General features: G+C 42.7%; 1 protein-coding gene across 1 annotated transcript in view; it reads right to left on the minus strand.

Moving 5' to 3' along the window:
* Positions 1-496: 496 nt before the first annotated feature.
* Positions 497-22,708, minus strand: part of CLYBL (citramalyl-CoA lyase) — a gene marked incomplete at its 5' end in the record, with an annotated part of 89,115 nt that continues 66,903 nt past the window's right edge. The window contains 3 exons of the mRNA XM_084280111.1: positions 497-640; positions 16,211-16,335; positions 21,652-21,819. Of these exons, the coding sequence (XP_084136237.1) occupies positions 545-640; positions 16,211-16,335; positions 21,652-21,819 (389 nt within the window). The 3' untranslated portion in view covers positions 497-544. The remainder of the gene's footprint in view (positions 641-16,210; positions 16,336-21,651; positions 21,820-22,708) is intronic.

A 22,708-nucleotide genomic window follows, 5' to 3' on the forward strand; every position in this document is an offset into this window, starting at 1 on the left:
GTGTGTGTGTATGTGTGTGTGTGAACGTGATGTCTGCATGGAGTAATGATTTTCATCCTGATTATTTCAACCAGTGTGTAATTATTCAAGGCTTTTGCCCTGTCTGATGGGAGCTCTGCACTGGAGCAGGAAGATGCGCAGGTACAAATAGAAGCGATCGACCCAGTTTTCATCGTCTCTTTCAACAGAGCTGACAGCTCACGTTTTGCCTTTTTCCTTCAGTGAAGTCATAATCCCGCATTCGTAGTAATTACCGTGATGTCACACACGCTGGTGATGCAACCGAGTTACAGGCTTATGAGTAGTACGCAGGCCAGGCAGAAGCAAGCAGTGGTTTGAGTGGGGAATAGGTTTTAGTAATTAGCAATTCCAGCAAGCAAATTATGACAGATCTGCAAAATGGACATGAATTTCTGCTTAAGCTTGACATCTTTTAATTCCCCCCCCCCACATCCCCCCCCCCCCCCCCCTTACACCCCCAAGTATTATAGTCATCTTTTAAAACAGCTACTGGGGCCCCATGGCGAGAGCTTCATTTACCAGCTCATTTTTTCTTGATGGCTGTGGCAAGCGTAACAATGTTCTGTGCCTGCTTCAGTAATGGCATGTCGATCATGCTCCCGCGGAAAGTAAACGCTCCCTGGAAAAGAGAGAATATAAACTTCCTGAGAGGACCTCTGGAAATCACAGTTGGCTTGTCTTTTTTTTTTTTCCTTTTTTTTTTTTTTTTTCTTTAAAAACACAACCGTTTGCCAAGAAACATCAGCTCCCACAGGAATCCTGGATGGGTTTTAGGAGACAAACTAACCGAGACGGGGCAAATGGCGGCATTGAAAGAAATGCGGTGGGCGCCGAGTGCTCCAAAGAGGAGGGAAAACGAGAGAGAAAAGAGAAGCCCAGCGTGCAGCCTGCCTGTTTCAGCCTCTCGAGCTGGCAAATATCGAGGGCCAAGAGCAGCAAGGCCATGTGTGCCAACCGGCGTGGGGCAGCGGGAGCTGGTGGACACCAGGTCTAGAGGAGGGGAGGCTCTGCTCCCCATATCCAGCATCACCCATCAGCACCAGGGCTGTGCCACAGGGCTGAGGCAGGACTACCTCTGGATGGTGGGCAAAGCCAGAAGCATTTTCTTCATCAGGAAACAGCAAAGGGGCTTTTTATGGGTGTGTGTGTGTGGGGGGGGAGGAGTGCAGGGAAGTTTTCCTGACTTGGGCGGGGAGGGGGTGTGTGTTGAGGTTGTGCTGCTGCACCTCTCCATTTGGTCTTCTGTGCTAAAGATTGGTTGGACCCGTGCTTAGAGCCAGGGGCTGGGATGAACCCTGAAAAGACAAGCGGTAATACTGCCCAAATCTGCTGGGGAGCTAAGGTAAAGCCCACCCGGGCACTGCGTGTGTACCGGGAGCTTCCCTGAGCCAGTGTGCCCCAGCAGTGGTGATCTGAGAGCCAAGGGCATGTTTCAGAAGTCGTTTTGTATTTCAAGGGATTTTGTGGTGGTACCATGGTGACAAGTTTTGAACAATTTGCTACGAATCACAGTTAAGTCTTAAACAGAAGAGACACGCTTTAAACTGGGCCAAACCGGACTCATTCCTTTGGATACTTCAGTCCACGCGTGTTGAGGAGATGCGATTCTGTACCAAGACATGGCAAGGTTCAGTGGGGGCAGGGGTGGTGGGGAGGGAGTGGGGAATAAATATTCTTTGTAATTCTGACAGTACTTTGACACATTCTTGAAACCCCCCCAAACGCAAAGATGCAATTCCTTCCCCGAAGGATTCCGAACTGAAGGCCTGGCTCTGGTGTTGGATGGGGTGTGCCGCTGAAGCGCTGCGCACCCTTTTAAGGTCCTTGCTGCAATTGATACCGGATCATGGGCTGGTCTTGGATTTGTCAGTGAGCAAGGCTAACCCAGGGCAGGGTAAGAGCGATCGTGGCACGCGCGGCCGCGCGGGCGTAGGGAGAGAAATGCAGAGGAGAACAAGCCCTTTATTGTGTTCTGGCTTTCGTTTAAGGCTCGATAATCATTAAGTGGGGGACTCTAGTAAGTAAACTGAAAACACAACCCATTTAACCAAAATCTTTAGGAAATGGTGTTACTCTAGTGACATACCTAGCTTGACCGAAGCAGTATTAATTAAATATTAAATCATGTTCTAGAACAAAAAACTACCTGAAACAGTAATCTAATACAAACTGAGATTACTGCATGCAGGAACAGGCTGTATTAAAGCTATTAACAACCTTGTAGTTAAACCCATTACTCTAAATAGGATTTCCTACAATAGCTTGTAGTGTTTTAGGTGGGTTTGGGGAATAATGGGACTGATGGATACTCAGTGGTAGATGCTCCAAATTGAATTTCTTGTTTACAGAACAACCAATCAACCTTATGTTACCCCAACAACATTAATACTAATATTACTAACAATAACACACCACTTTTTATCTTAGCTACATCTCAGCCATTTTCACTTACACTTTGAAACCTGTACAGGAAATGCCACCTCAAATTATTAATTTTATTAACTTTTGTGAAAATTAATTTGGAACTATGTAGATATACTATGACACAGGACTTCTTCAGAATAATTCTGGTCTGTGCAGTGATCTCAAACTGCAAGAGACTCTTTTTTTTTATTTCTCCACTGTAAGAAAAAAAACATATTTTAACAGTGCCTATTTTCCTCCAGGCATTCAATCAGATAATTGCAATTGCTTAAAAGAAAAAACAAAATTGCATGTGGGTTGGCAGCGATAAGTAGAGATACGTTTAGGTTTGGAATCGTTCTCCCGACTTCTGTACAATGGCTGATGTAGGAGCACAGTTATCCTAAGTACCTGTGCCTGTGGTAGTTTGCACAAGGAGATGGGTGTACTAGCAATGGCAATTCCCATTTCTGGTGGTCCCAGTCATGACTGGGAGGGTCTTATCCCTTCCACTGAGTGTGTACGCAGGATGCTCTGAAGTCAGGTACCTCTGCAGGTGCCTAAGTTGGAGCATGAGGAATCTGGGTCAGAATGTCTTTTTTTTGTTGTTTTTTTTTTTGAAAGCAGGAGTTAATTAAACAGCATGTCTGTCTTCTCTGTATTACAATAACATGTTTAGAAAGGAAAGCAGGATAATAGTGCCTGTGTGGACACACGAACACTGTACCACTTGCCGTACGTTCTCTTCTCGTCAGCGTGCAGCTGCAATTTGGGTTGCTAGGAATTTGAATTCTTGAAGGAAAAAAATGCCTTTTTTTTTCTTCCCACCCCCAACAGCAAAGAGCAACGCAAAGAAGTTGGCTTCTCTGCCTGTTCACTCTAAGGCTTATTTTCTCCCTGCTAATTTGCAGCGTTGAGCTAAAGTCCAGAAAAAGAAACCGATTTTAATGCCATTGAATATACTCTATTCACTGCCTCTCTTTCCACCCACAGGTTTCAACAGATAGGAAATACCAGTAATTATAGCTTTGTCCCCATGCTCTCCTTTCCAATTCTGCTAGATGAAATTTGCCTTTCGCATTCTTTTGATTTTCTCCCGCGCGAATATAAAGAAAACAAGACTTCCTATAAACACCATTTGCTTTGATAGCATTAATCTGGGGATGAATTTAGTCATAGACCTAAATTTTCTTTTTTGGCTAATTTTCTCAATAATCTCACGCTTCCAGCCTGTACTTAGACTCCCAGTAGTTCAACTGTGGGACCAGGGGTCTGTTCTTAAGGACGCTCGCAGCGTGAATGGGAGAGACGGCGGGCGTGTGGCACGGGGCTGGGGTTTGCATCCATGGTCTTCTGCGGTTGTGGTCCTTGCTCACCCACTGCATGGCCATATAAATCATTGAGTGGGAACCTTTTTTTGCGAAAGGACTCACCTGCCATCAGGTGGGGCAAACGTCAGGCCTGCCCTTGGGAAAGAGGCAGGCCTGCCAAGTAAAGGTGGATGGGGGAGCTGGGAGGAGGAGCGGCCAGGCGACAGAGTCGCAGCTGGCGGGCACAGCCTTTTGGGTGGCAATGCACAGTGAAAGTAGCTTGGGTGGGATGAGAAGTGGGGGAATGGAGGACAACTGTGGTGACCGCCATGCTACCAGCTGGAGGAGGTACTCTGAGGAGTGTGGGTGGGTGGCTCTGTGCGCCAAAGATACCGCCCCTGTTTTCAGCAATGGGGCACATATCCTGCTGTCCTTCCTTAACCAGTGCCATACTTCACATAGCAACACCATGAAGGTGCTAATGGTGAGGCCCAGTGAGAGATAAGGTGATTTTTGGCACCCACAGGCCCGTGGGGTACGGAAGCTGCAAGAGCACTTTGGCTGACCTACACTGTGCGGCTGTGCGGCAGAAGGGTTTGTGCTTGAACAACCTTTAGCTTTTCTCAACCTTATCTCTGTATGCCTTTATCAGGGCAGACTGTCATGGAAAAAACAAGGAAGAAAGGCCATTTTTCTCATTCGGGCCATCATTCAGACTACCGAAAAGTCCTTCCCAGCTGACTGACAAGTGAGGAAAGACTCAAAGGTGCTCCCTCCTGGATAGCTCTGTGAGACCAAAAAACATGAAAACAGACCCATCCAGGTCCTCTTCTCTCCGCCTGGTCACTGGAGCTGCCCACAGAGCCCACCAAGTCATCATTTCCACACCTCTGTCTCTTGCAGCGGGCCACCTTTCCCAGGCCGAACGATGCAGGAGTAGGACTGTGCAGTTTGCTACCTCCCCCAGGAACCGTGCAGTATTTGAATGCAATAAATTCCCAATGGCATTTAACACTCCGTTAAAACACTAGTACCATCTTTAAAAAAAAAGAAGCTATTTATGCAAGGTGCAGGCCATGCTGGGTAAGGCCTTAACAGCTCTGCTTTGAATTTCACTATGTCCTAAAGAGCTTTGAGAATGGAACCGAGAGGGCTTTTGGCAAATACAGAAAACAGCTGGAAGGGAATTAAAATTATACAAAGCTGCTAGTTTTATATATATATATATATATTTTAGAAAGAAAAAGCAAAAGAAAATGATAGTCTCGGAAAAAAAGAGAATTGAGCGTGGTCAGCCCCAAGTGATGCAAAGATCCAGCCAGCAGACAAGGGAAGTGATAAGGCAGAGTTGATAAAGAACAGTCATGGTCACGGGTCAGGAGCTGAAGATAAAGGCTTAGGAAAAAGGGGGAAAATCAAGTTATGCATTAGGAATATCTAATGCAACAGGTTTTTGGATGACTGTGGAGAGACTGATAAGATTAGTAATTAAACTTTGTAAGACAGTAGTTTGGCAAAGCTGATGCTTGTGTCTATGGGACCTCCTTTTGGATAGATGTAGCCACTACCAAACCCAGCTCAGGTCTAACAAAGTTCTACATAAATAATCAAGGGCTCTTCTTTGACAGCTTAGAAGAAAACTCAGGGTACGTATTGCTGTGGATCTTGGCTGTGGCTCCTCTCCTATTTGTATATCATCCTTAAAGATTTCCTTTACGTATAAGAAATGACATGCATCAAGAAGCAGAGTTTCAGCACTGGTCTGTGATTTTCCGTGGCCAGAAAATGAACATGTTAATGCTGTGGTTCCTGGAACACAAACACCTCCTCTTTTGTGCGTGTCCATATGTGGCAGCATCTAGGAACATTTGCTCTGTGACACTTCTGGGAGTAGTTAAGAGCTTGGTAAAATCTGTATGACCATCTCATAAACAGAGTATATTTTTTTATGGCAAGAAGCATTTTACCTTTCTAGAAGGCAAATGGAGGGGATGCAGAGTCAGTCAATGATTTTTGTACTGGCTGGGGATCAATATGTTCTTGGGGAACCAGGAAAGGGGAAGAAACAATACTGCCAGCTCTCTCATGAGTGTTTATTGTAGGTGGTAGAATTCTGTTGACTTTAACTACAACAAGGGATGGACAGGGCCACAAGTGAGGCTCCTTTCATGTTTTTCCAGAAGACTGGGGAGATTTTCAAAACTCTTCATTTCTCCTGAAACCTTTTTATAAAGTATGGAATGTTATGTGGGGTTTTACTCCCACCATCCTTCATTTGGTTATCTACCACTTGGGTAACAAAAGAAACAGGCTGGCTAAAACTACCATGATACAGAACACTTAGGGCGCCTTGTAGCTATGTGACACACTTCTCTCTGAGCTGTGGCTTGCAATAAAGTGCATGAGTTAATTAAAGCAAAGGAATAATTGTTGTGGGACTTATGGGACAGTGATCAGATGAGCTAGTCCCCTTTGGCTGATGAGACAGAGGAATCAGAGGTATGTACTCCTGCACCTGGGAATGCTTGAGGTTTTCCCCTCAGTGTTTGCTCTGCCTAGGGCTGTCTGTGCCTCTATCCACGTCCATCTGGATGACTGTGATGAACTCACTGAGAGACCTACTGCAGACCCTTGGTCCGTAGACCACTGGAAACTGCTAATGACCTGCATTGGTACTGTATGGGACAATATTATTTCCAAATGCATAGCAAGTATTTAAAATAAAGTATCAAATAAACCCTATAGCTGCCAAAAGTCTACTGGCTTCCTGGTGGATTGCAGATGGGACTCCAAGTGTGAGCACTAGTTGTAAGAACTCTGTGCTCTGTTTTGGGAACCACTGCTCTTGCTATTGATTACCTTAAGCATCGGTAGACCTTTGCTAATGAACCTTTGAGGTGATGCCCTGTTCTACCAGATCTCTCATACATCTAGCCATCAACTTCAACTCCCACATGACAGTGGGAAGGCCTTTCTTAAAGGTTTTTATATAGACTATGTTAAACCTGCAGCTTATCTGTAGTGGTAAAAACCCCCTCAATTGTCTTGCCTCACATGAAAGAAGGTGGTGCTACCTTCATTTCTTGTGTGTGTCACAAGACATGCAGAGACAGCCAACTTCTTTCAAAAGCAGTTTACTTTGGAGACCTAGTCGGGTGATTTGGATGGCAGGGTTGGAGGTGTTAGGGGATCCTGGGGTGTAGGTAGGACTTTGGCATGGGGAGGGGACTCTAGGTACTTGGGCCAGTGGAAGAAAAGGGAAATCAAGCCAAGGTCACATTCTATCAAATTGCAATATGGACAGGGAAGAGGCTACTGAATTTTGAATTAATATAGGTCTAAGACGTATCCAATGCTTATGGAACTGTAAAAATAATCTCTGCCCCTGGTTAGGTGTCTGTTGCTCAGAAGACAAGCAAACTTATGAGTGAGGGGAGGTCCTTTGACAGCACTCTGCTTTGGGTGGAAATACTGCCCTGTTGATGAATTACTTTGCCCGGTTGATAAATTCACTTGAATTACTTTTCTTAGTGTTTTAGCTAGTGATACTTTCCTTTCCAGACCAAAACCCTGCAATGAGTGTGTGTGGCAGTTGGGTTGTCTCCTCACCCTGTTTGGTTGCCTTTTGATGTGCAACCTAGGGGAAACAGGCGTAGGGGCATCAGTGAGCCAGCCACCCTTCTGTCCTCCACGCCCTTCATCATCAGGAGATGTCATGAATCAGATGGAGCTCCCACACCTCTCTGGCAGTGCAGGCCAGAGGCTGTGTGCAAATACAGCCCTTGTCTAAATAAGTAATTACATTAAGTCCCTTTCCAACCCCTATGACGCGTATCAGCACTCGTGGGCAGATACCAGGATAAATGGAGACGAGCAGAACAGGCGATGCCAGCTGGCCAGTGCAAACCTTGCCTGCCTCCTACAAGGGGAAGCAGAGAACACCTATAGACAAGCACCCTCAACTCCATGTATGCAAGAAATCTTTGTTCCACAGTTACCTGAGAAACAGGATTTTTTTTTTTCCCATGGCAATTCAGTGGCTTGTCCACTTCCAAATCCCAAAAGTCCAGTTATGACTCTTTGGAGACCACAAAAACACATGGAATTAACCCACTGCTTGGGTCTGAGAGCATTATCTCTAATCCTGCACGATGTTAAACTGCTACAAGGAAATAGAGTGTTGTGCTCTGGAAGACAGAGCAGATTTGCTCTTCTGAGGAGGGAAGGAAGCAGGTGGTTTGCAAAGGGTCCTCCCAAAAAGCACTGCATTCAGGAAGATAATTCCCCTAGGATTAAAAGAAAACACACATTGTTTAAATGACCCCCTGCAGAGGAAATTTGGAAATCTTTGCTTCGGGGCTTAAAGACTGCTTGGATTTGCTTACAGGTAATGAACAAAAGAGAAGAGAGTCCTGGTCGCAGCAAATGGCATTGGGTCTGTGCCTGGGGGAAGAGTGATTATCCTGACTGCAAAGGAATGACTTTCCCTTGAAACAGAAGGTTGAAACCACGTTTCTTGGGAAGTCAAGAGTAGGACATAAGCTAACAGCTGCGATGGTGCCGAATGCGGGTTTAATTAATTTTTTTCCTCTTCAAATTGTAGCCAAAGAGCTATCAGAAAGAGCTGGGTCATGATTCCACCTTTTAGTGATAAACTTCCAAAAGTTAGTGAGCTGCTGGGAAGTGTTCAATCATATCTGGGTCAACTGAGCACCTTTTTCAGGCTACAAGAAGATGATGTCTCCAACTCCTCTCTTCTCAGGCCTGTTCTGCCTCCAGATCAGGTCGACACACAGCTCTTGACCTTCTTTTAGCATCTTTGCAGTAGGTTGGAAATGCCTAAATAATTAGTGTAAGCTCTACAAACAGAGCTTTTTGGGTTACATCATTTCTGCACCCCCTCCTTCGAACCCTTTGGCATTCACCCCTTTTCTGCAGCAGCGTTATGGGAGGAAAGACACAAAACCTTTGGGGGGAAGAAAGGATCCCTGAAAAGGTTTGTCAAAAGTGTCTTTTTGGCGAGATGAGGTGCTCGGTGGCTCCCTCTGATCTGTTGGAGGAGGGGGTGGATGGGGAGGGAATTCTGCAAAGTTATCAAAACCAGCAAGTTTCTGTAGCCCCTCTGTGGGTATGAAGAAAGCACTAAGCATCACTACCCTTTGTTTCTTTTCACCAGTGTAAACTTCTACCAAAAGCAATTAGTTGGTTTAGGGGATAAATCAGCTTGTAATGCCAGAAGCAGGCCTGTTTCTGTGAGATAGGCTTCTACCTCTAGGAGTAGATGGAAGGACACAAAAGGTCGGGGAAGAAAGAGCAACAACAACATGAAATAGAGATTAATTTTTACCTCGGATAACTCCCTAGCAGCAGTAAAAGGACTCTGACAGAAAAAGCCCTTTCTAAAGCTCAACAGGTAGGAAGGACTTTGTGACCCCTCAGGTCCACAGTGGTGCAGGAAAGATGAAGAACAGGGACCTACAAGGTCCTTTACGTCTCCTCCGTCGGGCATTATCATTCCCAGCCCTTGGATAAGGTTCATGCCTTGCTGTGTGAGCCAGATGAGCTATTTTTCCCTCTTGCAGCCTCTCCAAGCTGGGGGACAGCCATTTAGGCTGGGATGGGCCAAGGGATCCTGCTTGGTCCAGCTCCAGAAACTCCTCCAAGGCACCAAAGTCTCTCCCTCTCCCTGAGCAAACAGGCTGTCTAAGATCCCCGAATGGAAGGCAGACTCGGGGCTTTTTATTTACCACTGTCTCGACATTTTCTTTTGTTTCCTTCTTACTGGGCTTGTTGCTTTCCTGCCTGCTCCTTTGGAGTAGCAGGAAAGAATGAAATTCAAGAAACAGAAGAAAGTCCTAGAAATCAGGAATATTCTCCGCTGGTTTCCATCCTCTCTCTTACAATGTTATCGGGAACGGAAGATTCCTAGAGAGCACCCTTGCTGCTGCCAAGCAAATCTTTATTTTATAGTACAAAAGCAGCCTACTGGACAAACATTCTATCCAAGCATGCATTCTGCCCTCTCCACCCCCCTACCCTAGTGAGAATCATGGATATTAGATGGAAAAAAATGAAGGGTAACCCATATTAAGACTGTAGTACCCTCAGATGCCCTTAATTAAGTCATTCAGAATTAAGTTGAGGAAGCTATTTGTTAAATACAGGCTTGAAAATTTCATCTGGAAGTAAATGACTCCAGGAGACAGAGAAGGCATTTGATCCCAAAGGGGAAGGCAGCTCTAAAATACAACGGAGGCCAGGAAAGTAGCAACAGTGATGCTCATTCTGCCAACAGGAACGGAATCACTGGTAGTTTTGTATTCTGTATTTTATTCTAATTTCAGGTTCATTTTCTGAATAGGACTGAAGAGCCACTTTTTTACTGTGGTTCTCTATTCCAGCTGATGGAGCTTTCATCGAGAGCTTCTCCAGGCCTCTGAAATAGCTGGCCAGCACAGAGAGGAGTGAAGAGGCAGCGAGAGTGCCGCTACTTAAATTAGCTGAAACACTATTTTGGCTGTACAGGCTTCTGAATTCCCCCAGTAAGCCTTAAAAAGAGCCATCTGGCCAGAACACTGCATCTCTGGTTAGATCCTGCTTTGGATATTGAAACGAAGCTTGTGAGCACTTGTTAATGCTTTTTAAGGAGGGATCTGGGAGGTGGGTAGTAGCCTCCATGAGTTGCTTGGTGCAGGGCAGGTTTTGGATGACAGTGGGAAGGTATCTGTAGGGATGGGTGTCTTCCCACTCCATGCCTGCTAAAAAAGCATCAGCTGCATTGGGAGGGTGCTGGCATGGCACAGCCCTTCCAAAAGCAAGAGTGCTCACCCTGCCTCATCGCGACCCTGCATACACCTCTTTGATGTGACAAGGACAAAGAGGTCATGCCTTGCTGAGGAGGAACCCCAAGGGGTGCCATCCCATGCCCTCTGCATGTCCAGCTGCATGCTTCAGGAGCTATCTCCAGGTGGGAAGGCTAGGGAGTGGCACAGCATCCATCCTTCTGCTCCGGGCTTGTGGAGGAACTTCTCCCTGTGGGAAATGTTGAAGTGCCATCTGAATCCCTCTCCCCCCATATTTTGGACCTAGGTCTTTAATGAGTGGAGTAGAACAGATTAAGAGCCACCAAATGCCTGCTGGGGAATGGGGGGGTAGAGGGGAGGAGTTGGCAAGAAAATGTCTTGTATGAGTATCTGCCCTGCTTAGGAGCTTTTGCAGCCCCGCGTAGTAAAACCTGTCTCCTTCTCTCCCCACCTGGCATAACTCCCTCAGGACTGATTTTGCCAGTGTAGGAACCAGTATAGCACAAGCAATTATCTACTACAGCCCCTTCTGCTCTGTTGTAAAGGTTCAAAATTTGCCCCAGATGGGTCTTTCTAAGAGAAAAGCCTTCAACTGTGACACAAAACACATTTTCAAAGAATAAAATTGTATAGAGAAACTTTAAGTACTAATATAAACTCTCTCAATATCTATTTAGTCATATTTTTTTCATGTGAAGATCTCACTTGGCCACTTCTAAAAAAGACAAATAAAGTAACAGGGGCCCATGCTTAAATCCCACCAGTGCTCTCTGTGTGGAGGTGCACGTGAGCCCACACTTCTCAAGGCTGCAGCTCTGGAAAGGTGGCAATTTCTCGCAAATCTCTGATATACATTGCCTAATTAACATAAACAAAAGCAAATGCCTGATGTCCTTGGTGAGAGGGCTGACTGCGCTGGAGCCCAGTGTGCACAGAGGTACCCCGTGCTGCCGGTGTCACCCTGGCAAGCTTAGCTGTTGGCACCTCATGGGGGGAGCAGGGACCTGGGCTGCTCCCTCACCCCCAGCTCTCCGTAAGGCCCTGAGATATAATACATATAAGATATAATATGTATAATATAAGATATAATTTATAAAGTGCAATGTAATTGCAGGTTGATGGGGTCCCACACTGTGCCATGCCAGAGGGATGCTCCAGTGCATCCCTCCCAGGAGGTGGCCAAGGGAGCCTGCTACCCCCAGGGCACAGTCCTGCTACCCCAGCACCCTCAGGCTGGATTGAGACAGGCTAGATCCCTCGTACATTGTAAAGAGGCCATACATGAAAGGCTGTGGCACTGACAGGAGAAGGGAGGGCAGTGGGGAAAGACCTCCCTGGGTGGCGGTGGGAGCTGGACCTGGCCCAAGCACGAGGGCACATCGTCTCCAAGATACAGTGGCTTGGGGTAGCTTTTCCTAAACAAAGAGCATTATAAGGGAGCCACTGCTGGAAATTTCCATTCCTTTGTTGGGTAGATGCTGTGTAAATAAATGCATTCCTAAGATATTTCATAGCCCTGGCAAGGTCCGTAAAAGAAACTGTACGGTTTGTCAAATTGCTGGAGTGTATATACATTATTCCTCAGCCACCAGGAACATGGTATACAATGGCATAGAATACAATGCAAGAAACATATGCTACAGATCTAAGCAGCGCTCAGCGCATTCGTACGGTGCGTGTACAGATATTTCTTGTGTTTCACCCCACGGGATCTAAAATATTACAGCTTGGGTTTGTGAATTACCTTAACCCTAAATAATCCTTACCTGACAGGTGACTTTGGCAGCAGCATTTAGATCCCTATTCCCTGGTTTAATACGAAAGCATTTATAAATTGGTACATGACATAAATGTGTAAGCAACATCTCCCGTTACTCTTTAGCAACCCCTCCCTTTACTCTTTAGTAACCTCTCCCTTTACCCTTCTGCTTTTCTTTCTGTCTGAATTTTATTTAAAACCCAGACGACCTGGGAAGATCCCATTACAGTAACGATGTTGTGCCTGATGCATTTACAAGTCAGACGGCTCACAAATGCATTTTCGGTGCCTTACTTTCTTGCCATATATAAATACTAACTACACACAGAAGAGATTATATTCCTGTATCCAGTGCACTGGCAATGTAAACGCAGGAGTTACTTACATAGTGAAGTCCATTGTACCTTCATGGATAGAATTGAGGTCTTTTTTCTTGCAATAAGCTCGTAGCTTCTCTCACTAACTCTACCCTCTTGGACTCAGTTAATCTGGGTTTCTAAGATCATTTCCCTATTCAAGGCGGTGCATCTACTTCAGAAATTTAGAACAGAAACTGCCCTTTAGGCTACCAGAATGATGATTATTACCCTGCTTTTTCCTTTTTGAACACATTCTGACAGTTATCTTGTATTTAGATCTGCCCAACAGCTACCCCTGCTTTCTTTAGGGTGAATTTTCATAGTTTTGGAAATCACATCCCCTAGTAATGCAAAATACTGGAAAAATACTGAAATGATACAGAAAAGAATACTTTGCTTTTTAAGCACGTTTTAGATCTCAAAGTACTGGGCAAAAAGAGAGCACTTAAGTAGTTGAATAAAATACAAACTGTACTTTTTTGGCATTTGTCTTTTAACTGTCCAAAACACAATGTTAGTATTTATTGCTTCACTATGCTGTCTTTCAATCAGATTGCATATATCTATCTATATATAAAAGCCCCATGACCAAAACAACCTAGAAGAGAAACCAAAACAAGCCCCCCAGACGTGACTATCTCCATAAGGTAATCCCAAATTCTTTTGGCCAGCGGGTTAGCACTCTGATTTCCTTCTGTTTGGACACTGTCACAGTGTCTCCTGTTCTGCAGTGCTCATCCAAGATCCTAATATTTCCTGACCTCAGTACTCACATTTGGGGGGCTAATGTGTCAAAGCATTTCAGCCTCCAGGATGAAGTAGCTTGGGTCAGCCTGCTCTCAAAGACAGATTATTGCGTCAACTGTAGCTCTGGAACCGGAATGGATTATTAAACCTTATTACTGAATTCTAATATAAAATATTGTTGACGAAAGGCATCGCACTTTAAACCCAATTAATAACAAGCGACGAGCCCAGAGACTGCAGACCCATAACTCATCTACCACACAAACAGCTGCCCAAATCCTTCGTATTTATTTTTTCCAGGCTTTCAACTTTGATTAATAACACAGCAGAACCGTGCAAGTCCCGACCATATTAACCACAGCTATATTTTTAGCCTTACTGACACGAGCGCTTTAATATAATAAAAGGAAAACAGAAGAGGTGTTTCATTAGGACATGAGGATTACTAAAACCGCTGCGTGGAGTATTTGTCAGGGGGTGGTAGGGGAAGAGTTATTACTTACATTTTAGCATGTCTCTAGGATGTGGAGCAAGAGGCTCCCTCAGTGAGATATGTTTGCTTTGGGAGGAAAATATTAAGCAATCAGACGGCTCAGGCTCTTCTTACTGACACATTTATAATGCCAAATTGCAAACTCGGTTAAGAAGTTTGCAGCACAACACAGAAAACTGTTTTTCCAGTTCGGTTATGAAGCCCAGCAATACAGGCGTGATTCAAGATCCAGAGGTTCACATATTAACCTGCCAGTCCTTTTTTACTGATAGACGGCTACATGCAAAAATATATGAAGCATGCAAGATGGCTGGTTAAAAAAAAAATAGCCCAAGCCACAAATCTGTCCTTGCAGCTGATTAAATAACCTTATAACCTGTTTTAAAAGCATTTATTACCAATAAATAAATAAAATTACCCAAACCCAACCCCCCACCCCCCCAAACAGCTGATATAAAAGCATTATGTCAGTAAAATAGCAGCTTCGAAACAAATCCAAAGGCTAATACTTGCCTAATACAGAATTCTTCCATAATAAACATGATTGACTTCACGACTGTGTGATACTGGGACTAGAAATTTAAATTTAGCCTAGTCTCCTCATCGATTGCTCGTATGACAGGGGTGTTTGTCAGACGGGTTTCTGACCCCAAATTCAGCTGAATGAATGGCATTACACACATCATAAACATAAACAATATTTGGCTGAGTATGTTGGTTGACTTCTTCCTTTTTTTGCCTCTACCTGCCCACACGTTTGCACCAGCACTATGTATTTGTAACGATCCCTTTTGCAGGAGAGCCAAGCTTCGTAAATCGGCATAACGGGCAAAACCAGTCACACATTTCCTATTTCTAATTGTCTGCATGAAGACACCTCCATTTCAAAAGCAAGGAAGCAGAAAAAAGAGGTACAGGCATAGAGCATCCTAGTAGTAACCCTGAAGTAACAGCTCAGGACAGCACTCAAATACTGTGGTCATGGATGGGTCTGAAACACCCAGGTACCGCAGAGGGGATGAGATAGCCAAGCAAAGAGAAGGGTAGAGCAGGAGCAAATATCTCATCACACTTTTACCCCAAGATGAAAGCATCATTTCAGCTCTGACCCTTTTAGCATTTCTAATGCACAACATCTGCGGTATCAGAAACGCAGGGGAACAGGGGAGGCACACACCCCAATCTATCTCTATCCACCAGAAAGCGAAGACAACCCTGAAATATGGCACCAGAGAAAGTGAGACCCTGTGCACAGTCTTATATACCAACTTCACTACCAAAGAGATGAGGTTTGTCTCCCACTTGAATGTCCCAGGAGCACACATGAACCGGTTCCACTCATCTACATTCCCCGTTCTGACACTGGGACTTTGCTTTTTAACAAGCCCGGGCTTGGCTGCAACTAAGATAAACATATTTAGTGGCAACTTTCTTTCCCCCCCCACCTTCTTTTTTTTTTTTTTTTTCCCCTTTCAAAAAGAGGCAAACTGGATTATAGCAAATAACCTTTAAGATAATTAACTGACAATGCCGCAACTAGCATAAAATCTTCCTTCAGGCGACCCCTAATTTAAGTATTACTGGCACAAAGTGGAGACAGATTGTGCATCACCACCGCAATATTTACATAGCAGAAACCCACAGAGCAGGAAACGTGAGACTCAATGATGCACTAAATTAGGAACAATCATATTCCAGTGTTAATTTGCTTTCTCCTCTATCCAAATTTCAGGTCCAGCAATTGGTACAAATGCACATAAAACATTCCCATTTTTAATGATTAAGAACCACAATCTGCAAGCAGTTCTGCCCAAGGAGTAAATTCACTCACTACTAGGGATGTTTGATGCGGGATCACACCCCCAAAAGCGAAACAGGTTTGCTAACACAGAGATTATTTTTTTGTCCAGAAAGCCAAGATTCCTAATTGTTTTATTCCTTTCCATAAATATTTGCCTATGACAGCAGCACCGTGCTTCTGCGGCATAATGAAGAAGCAGGTTTAATTTACCAATGCTGCAGATATACACAGGTACTCAAAAGGCTATGTACCCAAAGAATAAAAGTTAAACAGGAGCTGGGGGGGTGGGGGGTGGGGAGAAAAAGAGAGCCAGTCTATTTGTAAATATATTGGGAAGTGAGACATTTATAATAAATATACACTCTATAGTCTATCCAGACAGAGATTCCACGAGCGCTACTCTCAGCTACAGCACACTTCGCAAGATAAACGCAAAGAGCCATCACCAATCTTTCTAAATCTCAAATACTAATCAAATTTGTTTTCCACAATGGCATAGTAACAAAATATTTACCTTGCCTAATCGCTGATGTTCTTCAAAAGCAGAAATCAGTTCTTGTGCCCACTTTATTTTTTCAGGGCTCGGAGAGAACTGTTCCTGGACAACAGCAATTTGGTTGGGGTGAATCACCTGCTTACCTACAAAGAAGATTAATAACACCAGAATCATGCATCGACAAACAGATGTTCAAGCAAAATGTTCCAACCACTTGAGGCTCTCATATGCCTCACAGACTTTCTTGCTCTTTCACTAATTATTTTACTTGCTTTCTTTTATTTTTTAAACTGGAGATAGCCTTATGCTGGACTGTTTTAAGAATAAAAATACAGTGGGCTCTGCTTGCATCTCATATAGTTTGAAGGAACCCACGATTCATTCTCCTCCCTCCCCATTTCAATCCTTCTATCTTCTCTCAGGTGCAATTGTTTGTCTGGGGCAGTCAATAACACTTTACAATGCATCTCTGAATTTTAACTCTGTACATAACAGCTCCAGCCACTCTCAAATAAGTGGCATTAAAATGCAATAGAAAAATGAGACCTGAACAAAGTGGCAAGAGATTTGTAGGACCGAAAAGTTACCAGTTACCTAAGGATCAGTGCCCTGAATTCTCAGTACTGGCTTAGCATCATAAAATCCTCAGTGCTGTTTAAGCTGTCAGTGTTGCAATAGTTAGTTGCAGGTAGGTTGCAATGTTTATGACATTAAACAGCTACTGAGGTTTTATGAAGTGAGTTTGGTTTTATTTTTAATTTAATCCTTTCTTGTAGAAACACACCCTAAGAAAATAAAAATAGAGGTTGCCTTTTTTTTTTTTTTTTTTTTCTTTTTCCTTTTTTTCTCCTGGAGATTTTCAAACGTGAATAGACAGCCACGTAATCTGTTTTAATCTGCTATTGTATTCGGCCGCCTTAAAACAAATACACGTCTAATTTGCTGGACAGTTTTAGAAGTGTAACGTTTGACATTATACGAGTTCATTTCTAAGGGAACTTCCCCGACCAGCGTGGTCTCCGCGCTTGGGTTTCAAAGCGTGTTCATAAAGGGAGCTACCGCGACTCCCAGCTCCTCGCGGAATCACTGCCTCTCCTCCGTGCCAGATAACAAAACCAGTCCCAGGGATGAGCCTGATCCTTCCAACCTGCCACCAAGTGAGCAGTGCCCTGCACACAGAGGGTCCCGCAGCCGTCTGCCGTCCCGCTGCAGGCTCCAGCCTCTCCTGGGAGCCAGATTGTTTATTATATTTTATTTTATTTTATTTTAATTTAATTTAATTTTTTTCCCGCACTCAAGAAGAAGTTTTGAAGTGCCAGGACCTAAGGAGAGGTTTCCTGTGTGCAGCGGGGTCTGCTCTGAAGTTCTGACTGACGTTAAGCCGGCCGTACGTTAGAAATCAGCCCCTCACTCGGCGTAAGAAGCCTCACGCGTGACCGCAGAGATACACCTATTTTTTTTTCAAGGAAATCACTGCTGCGAACACAACCCCCCACACCCCCAAACCAAACCCACAAACCCTGGGATTATTTTTACCAGGCTGCACTGAGGCTGAGTGATAACCTGGAGTACAAACAAAATCTGGGGAGGCAGCGGCACAATCTACTTAATTTAAGGAGCAAAGAAATAGTGATTTTTTTTTTTAGTGCTGCTACTTTTCTTTGCTAAAGAGCCACGAGTAGCTCAACTTTAATTTATTCCCTATTAAGCAACCTTTACTTTATGGTGTCACGTGCATCCAGATGCTCATTTTGAAATTTCACTGTCATAACTATTTAAAAAATAGCTTAAAAACAGGTAAAAGCTTAAAACTTGCTAAGAACTATGTTCTTCGAAAGCGATCACATGGACACAATTTTTCTTAACTAATGTGCTTTACATTAGGTCTAATCAAAGGGTTTTTAGTCAATTTAATCAAGTGTCACCGTTAATAAGATTATGATGTTCCTTATTTATAATACAACAAATTCTCCCTAGCTGGACTACTAATTCTAAAATTGAAGGGTGTACAAATAATTCCTGAAAAATCTAAGGAGCTTAACTTTCTGGGAAAAAATGTGGAAGATATTTTAAATTATATTTAAAGTCGCTCTAAAATTATAACAAAACTAAAAAATGTGTGTGTGTGTAGATAGATATATATAATTTTTTTTTTTTGGTAAAGTGTAAAACATGCTTGTAAAAAAGATTTGCTTTGAAGAAAGTAATCTGTAGCAGTAAGCTATACATTTCATCGTTAAAACACTACCGAGCAATTTAAGGAGAACATAGTCTAAGTTTTGATTTATAGCACTCGGTTTTTGCCACAGATTATGTATCCAAATAACTGGATAACAGACGTAATGCCATGCAGGAATGAAGCAGATATTTTAAACAGAATTGTTGTTATTGACAAGTTACTGAAGAGAGTGCAAAATTGGAAGACATTAAAATTTATGACCATGAAATCCTTTTTACAGTACCGCTTGATATATCGTGCTTTAAATCAATACCTGTCAAGTCTTTTAGGTAACTGTATGATGGTGTCATTTCAGTCTTCTACAAAAGACTGCAGAAAGAGAGGAAACCTATAGTGTTTCGTATTTATATCTGGCTTCTCAGCATGGAGCACAGGACTTTCTATAATGACTAAGTCAGCTGTTAAAGCTTATGGCAAGGTTTACTTCATTTTTTTACAGAAATGTTCCTAAAACTGATGACTGTTTATATAGGCAACACACTGACTTTAAGTCCATGGGTTATGGTATGGTAAAACATCTTCCTGGGCAGGTATGCATGCATGTGTGTGTATATGTTCATCTTAAAAAAAAAAAAAATATATATATATAATTAATTATACGTAATATATAATACATTAAATTATATTATAAAAATAAAATTACCCTGTCCCAAATTACATATGCATAAAATATAAACTAATAGAAAGAAATATCTATTCATTTCACTAAGTTACATTTGAAAACATTTGATTTTATGAACAGCACTCTCTGAAGGAAAAAATGAGCTGCTTTTAAGATAACCAGGAAAGAAAACTTGGCTACAATAAGCAGTGAGGGTCACAATAGCAACTAAATAGCCAGTAAATTTGCTGCTACATTATTTTAGTCTGGAGTGAACGTGTTTGATTACATTAATTCTACCAGTGAAAATCTGAATATAGGAAAAATCTAAGGACATGTAACTTTCCTGAGTATTTTGGATTAGCATTAGTTTAGAGGGTGGTGAATTTGGTCCTGTGCACGCAAAGAAGTGTGTGTTCTCCAGCTAAGAGAGCGATCTGAAAGCCTCAACTCATTTCAGTCCTGTTGATTTCTGTGATTTTGATTCTTTGTGAAAAAGTAGGAGGAAGGGAGCTTAAATATTAAAAAATATTAGGAATTGGGTGTTTTGAACTTGCTATTAAGTATGTTACTCTCATGTTATCAGAGGACTGTCAGTGGCAAATACGATCTTGCAGACTTCTGCTTTCTACAAGGTCATGGATTAAGCTAAGACCCATTTGTAATTTTCTGTGATGAATATTAAATTGGAAATGTGCAAATGTTTTGGTTATTTAGTTTTGGAATGAAATGGTTTTGTTTTCGGTTTTGAAACGTTTTATTTTCATCAAAGCAAGCAAGAAAGATTGTAAGAAACCTGAGATAAACTGAAAGCAAAAGAGACAAAAGAACAAGTGAAAAATTTTGGACGACTGCAATTTGTTTTTTCTTTTTCACTAAAAATATGAAAAATGCTGTTTTGTTGTGACTTGAACAGATAGGGGTTTTTTTCTATTTTTTTTTGCCACCAAATTAGAAGAATCAGTGTTGCCCTGTCTCTAATTATGGTTATGGTTGTCAGGTTGGTTGCTGGATTTTTGGAAATGTGTGGATGGTATCTGTGGAAAGGCAGGAAGCAAAGAGCAGGAGCTGTGAGTTCACCATAATGAAGTCTGTACCTTTTACAGATCTTTCCTTCCCGTATGGAAAGGCAAGACACCTCTATGGCAAGTTAGAAATTCACCTTACGCCCTAAATTTCCATGTGTGACCTTTCTATTTGTCTCCTCTCTGGAGCCTATCCTGATGTCAGACAACTTCCACAGTAAAGTCAGCGGAGGGCAAACCACCATCAACGCTGTTTACTCTCAGCATTACTAAATGTCCTTAAATTGGCAGCCTGAGTTAAGTATTTAAATAGACATTAAGTGTTAAAAGAGAGTGCTCTCAAAGGTGCTGGGCATCTGCAACTCCATCTTCTGACAACAGGAGGTTCAGATGCTTTTTTCAAAAAAAAATCAAGCCCTTCCGTAAACTAGGAAATATATATAGCTCAAGATTGGGTAGCCATCAGCTGGTGCTGCAGCTCAGGAGCTCTAGCATTTTCCCAGCCTTAATTGCAGACGAGTGAAGGCTGTAAGTCCACATGGACGTGGTCAACGTAGCCACGAGGAGCTAATCATTTTCCCTCCGACACAAGATCCATTGTTGCAGATGCTGAAGTTCGACAGTGAGGCAGAGTTTATGCTGAAGAGCATCAGTTGCTGTTCTTTCACAGGCACGTTGAGAGCACTTAAAAAAAAAGCTTGTTTATTTTTTTTTTGCTTGGTGCTTTGAGGTATCATGTACTGCTAACTGTAAGCATATGGCTTGCTAGATGGCATCACCAGGAACCTTGCCTTGAGTAACAAAAGCCTCAGAGATGCATTATTGCCATAGGTATAGGATGGTAAGAGACGAGTAACGTAAAGCGTTGGTCCCACACACTAGAATCCCTGGCTGCAGGTGTCAAATGGCTGATGGCTGTTGTGAAACCCCCATCTTTGGTGGCCGCGCTGTCGCGCCGGGGCGTCCGAGCGATCTGGTACACCAATCACAGGGTAACAGGCTGCATTACAGGACGCTGGCGCAAGAAGCCTGCGGCTCGTGCTGGCTGCCAATCCCCGTAGGTGACACCAGCACTTACTGGGAGGGGAGCCAGGAGATGAAAAACAAATCAAAGAAAATAATAAGAAAATAATTTTCCCCTAGCAATTAGCACGGGAGGTTTCTCAGCTCCTTTACCTAAGGAGTATCTTTTAACAACTGCCATTTAAAAAAAAAAAGCCAAAATAAAAAATAAAAGGAGGAAGGGAACCATGTATTTTAAGAAGCGATTGCAGAGTGGTCATTGCACAGTACAGTATTGCCTTTCCCCTGCTCTGGGGCAAGAGGAATTGCTGTGCAGCCTCCACCCCAGCTTCTCTTCAAAAGCAGTCACACGCTTCGTGGGATGTGATTTTTAAAAAAGCAGCTTGTGACTTTTCAGGCAAAATTTCCAGCCCCAATTTTAAAGGTTCTAATAAACGTTGGTATTACTGAGTTTTTCAATTAATGATCTGAAATAAAACCCAAGGTGTTTGTCTAAGTGACAGTAAATGCAGTGATATATTTCAATTGAAGAAGCTACACAGTATTTTGAGACATGGGCAGAAAGCCATACCAGTGAATCCCATTGAGGCACCTTCCCTTGACTGCCTGCGGAGCCCATCTTCGTCTCGGAAATCGATGTAAACGAGGTCTATTGCTTGAAGGCCAAATGCCTTTGCTGTGACTATTATTTTTTGCTGGGCATATAGAATATCCTGAGTTTCCTTATTGCTTGTTGCACCTATGAAAACAATGAAAACAAAGAAAAGCTGTCAAGAGTGTTTTAAACTTGTCTATTTTGAATACTTCCAATGATAAAAAAGAGAAAAGTTTGAGATTTCATTTAATTGATTTAGAAAACAGAGGAGGGGTGCAAGGCTACACTGTCAAAATTATACACTTCTGAGGAAAAGAAAAGCCTGCTTAACGAAAAAAAAAAGTCTCTTTAAGCAGTAGCTTATAAAATTCAGATTTTTATTTAGTTCAAATCAGAATTTGTAACCCTGAAGTCAGTGGAATCTTTAGCTGGTGAGGGCTGCTGGCTTGGGACTAACATGAAGTAATGATTTGATTGTATTATTTACTGTATGTACACTGAGAAGCATTACAGCGAAAGAAGCTTTATACAAACTGGCATACTTCATACAACTAATGGGTTAAAAAATTGCACACTGAGAATTGAATTGCACTTTTCTTGGTTCTGGTTCTATCACAAGTGAGGTCCTAAGCTGAATATTTAAGCTTTGGTATTTGGATGAAAAATTGATGGTAAATGACTTCTGAGAAGAGGCAAAAGTATTCATGAGATTTCATGTGCTCATAGGACACCAGCTAAGTATTGTGCTCACATGAAGGCTGGTGTGAAACAACAACAGAAATAACAACAGCAATAACAATAATAACAATAATAATAATTATTATTACATCCCTTATGATCACTATTTAGACACAGATTTCCAGTTTGTAAGGAACATTTTAGTAAAGCAATGTTATTTTTTACATCAACATACTTATTTTTCAATTAAATGTTGATAGCTCTGCACTTTTATCATTAAAGTGAATCAGATTAACAAGCAGCTCCTCAGAAAAGAAATTGTGAGATACTTTTTGTTTTTGAGGGAGGCTGACGT

This window comes from Gallinula chloropus (genome assembly GCF_964237585.1).
Source record: "Gallinula chloropus genome assembly, chromosome: 1".
Classification (NCBI taxonomy): Eukaryota; Metazoa; Chordata; class Aves; order Gruiformes; family Rallidae; genus Gallinula; species Gallinula chloropus.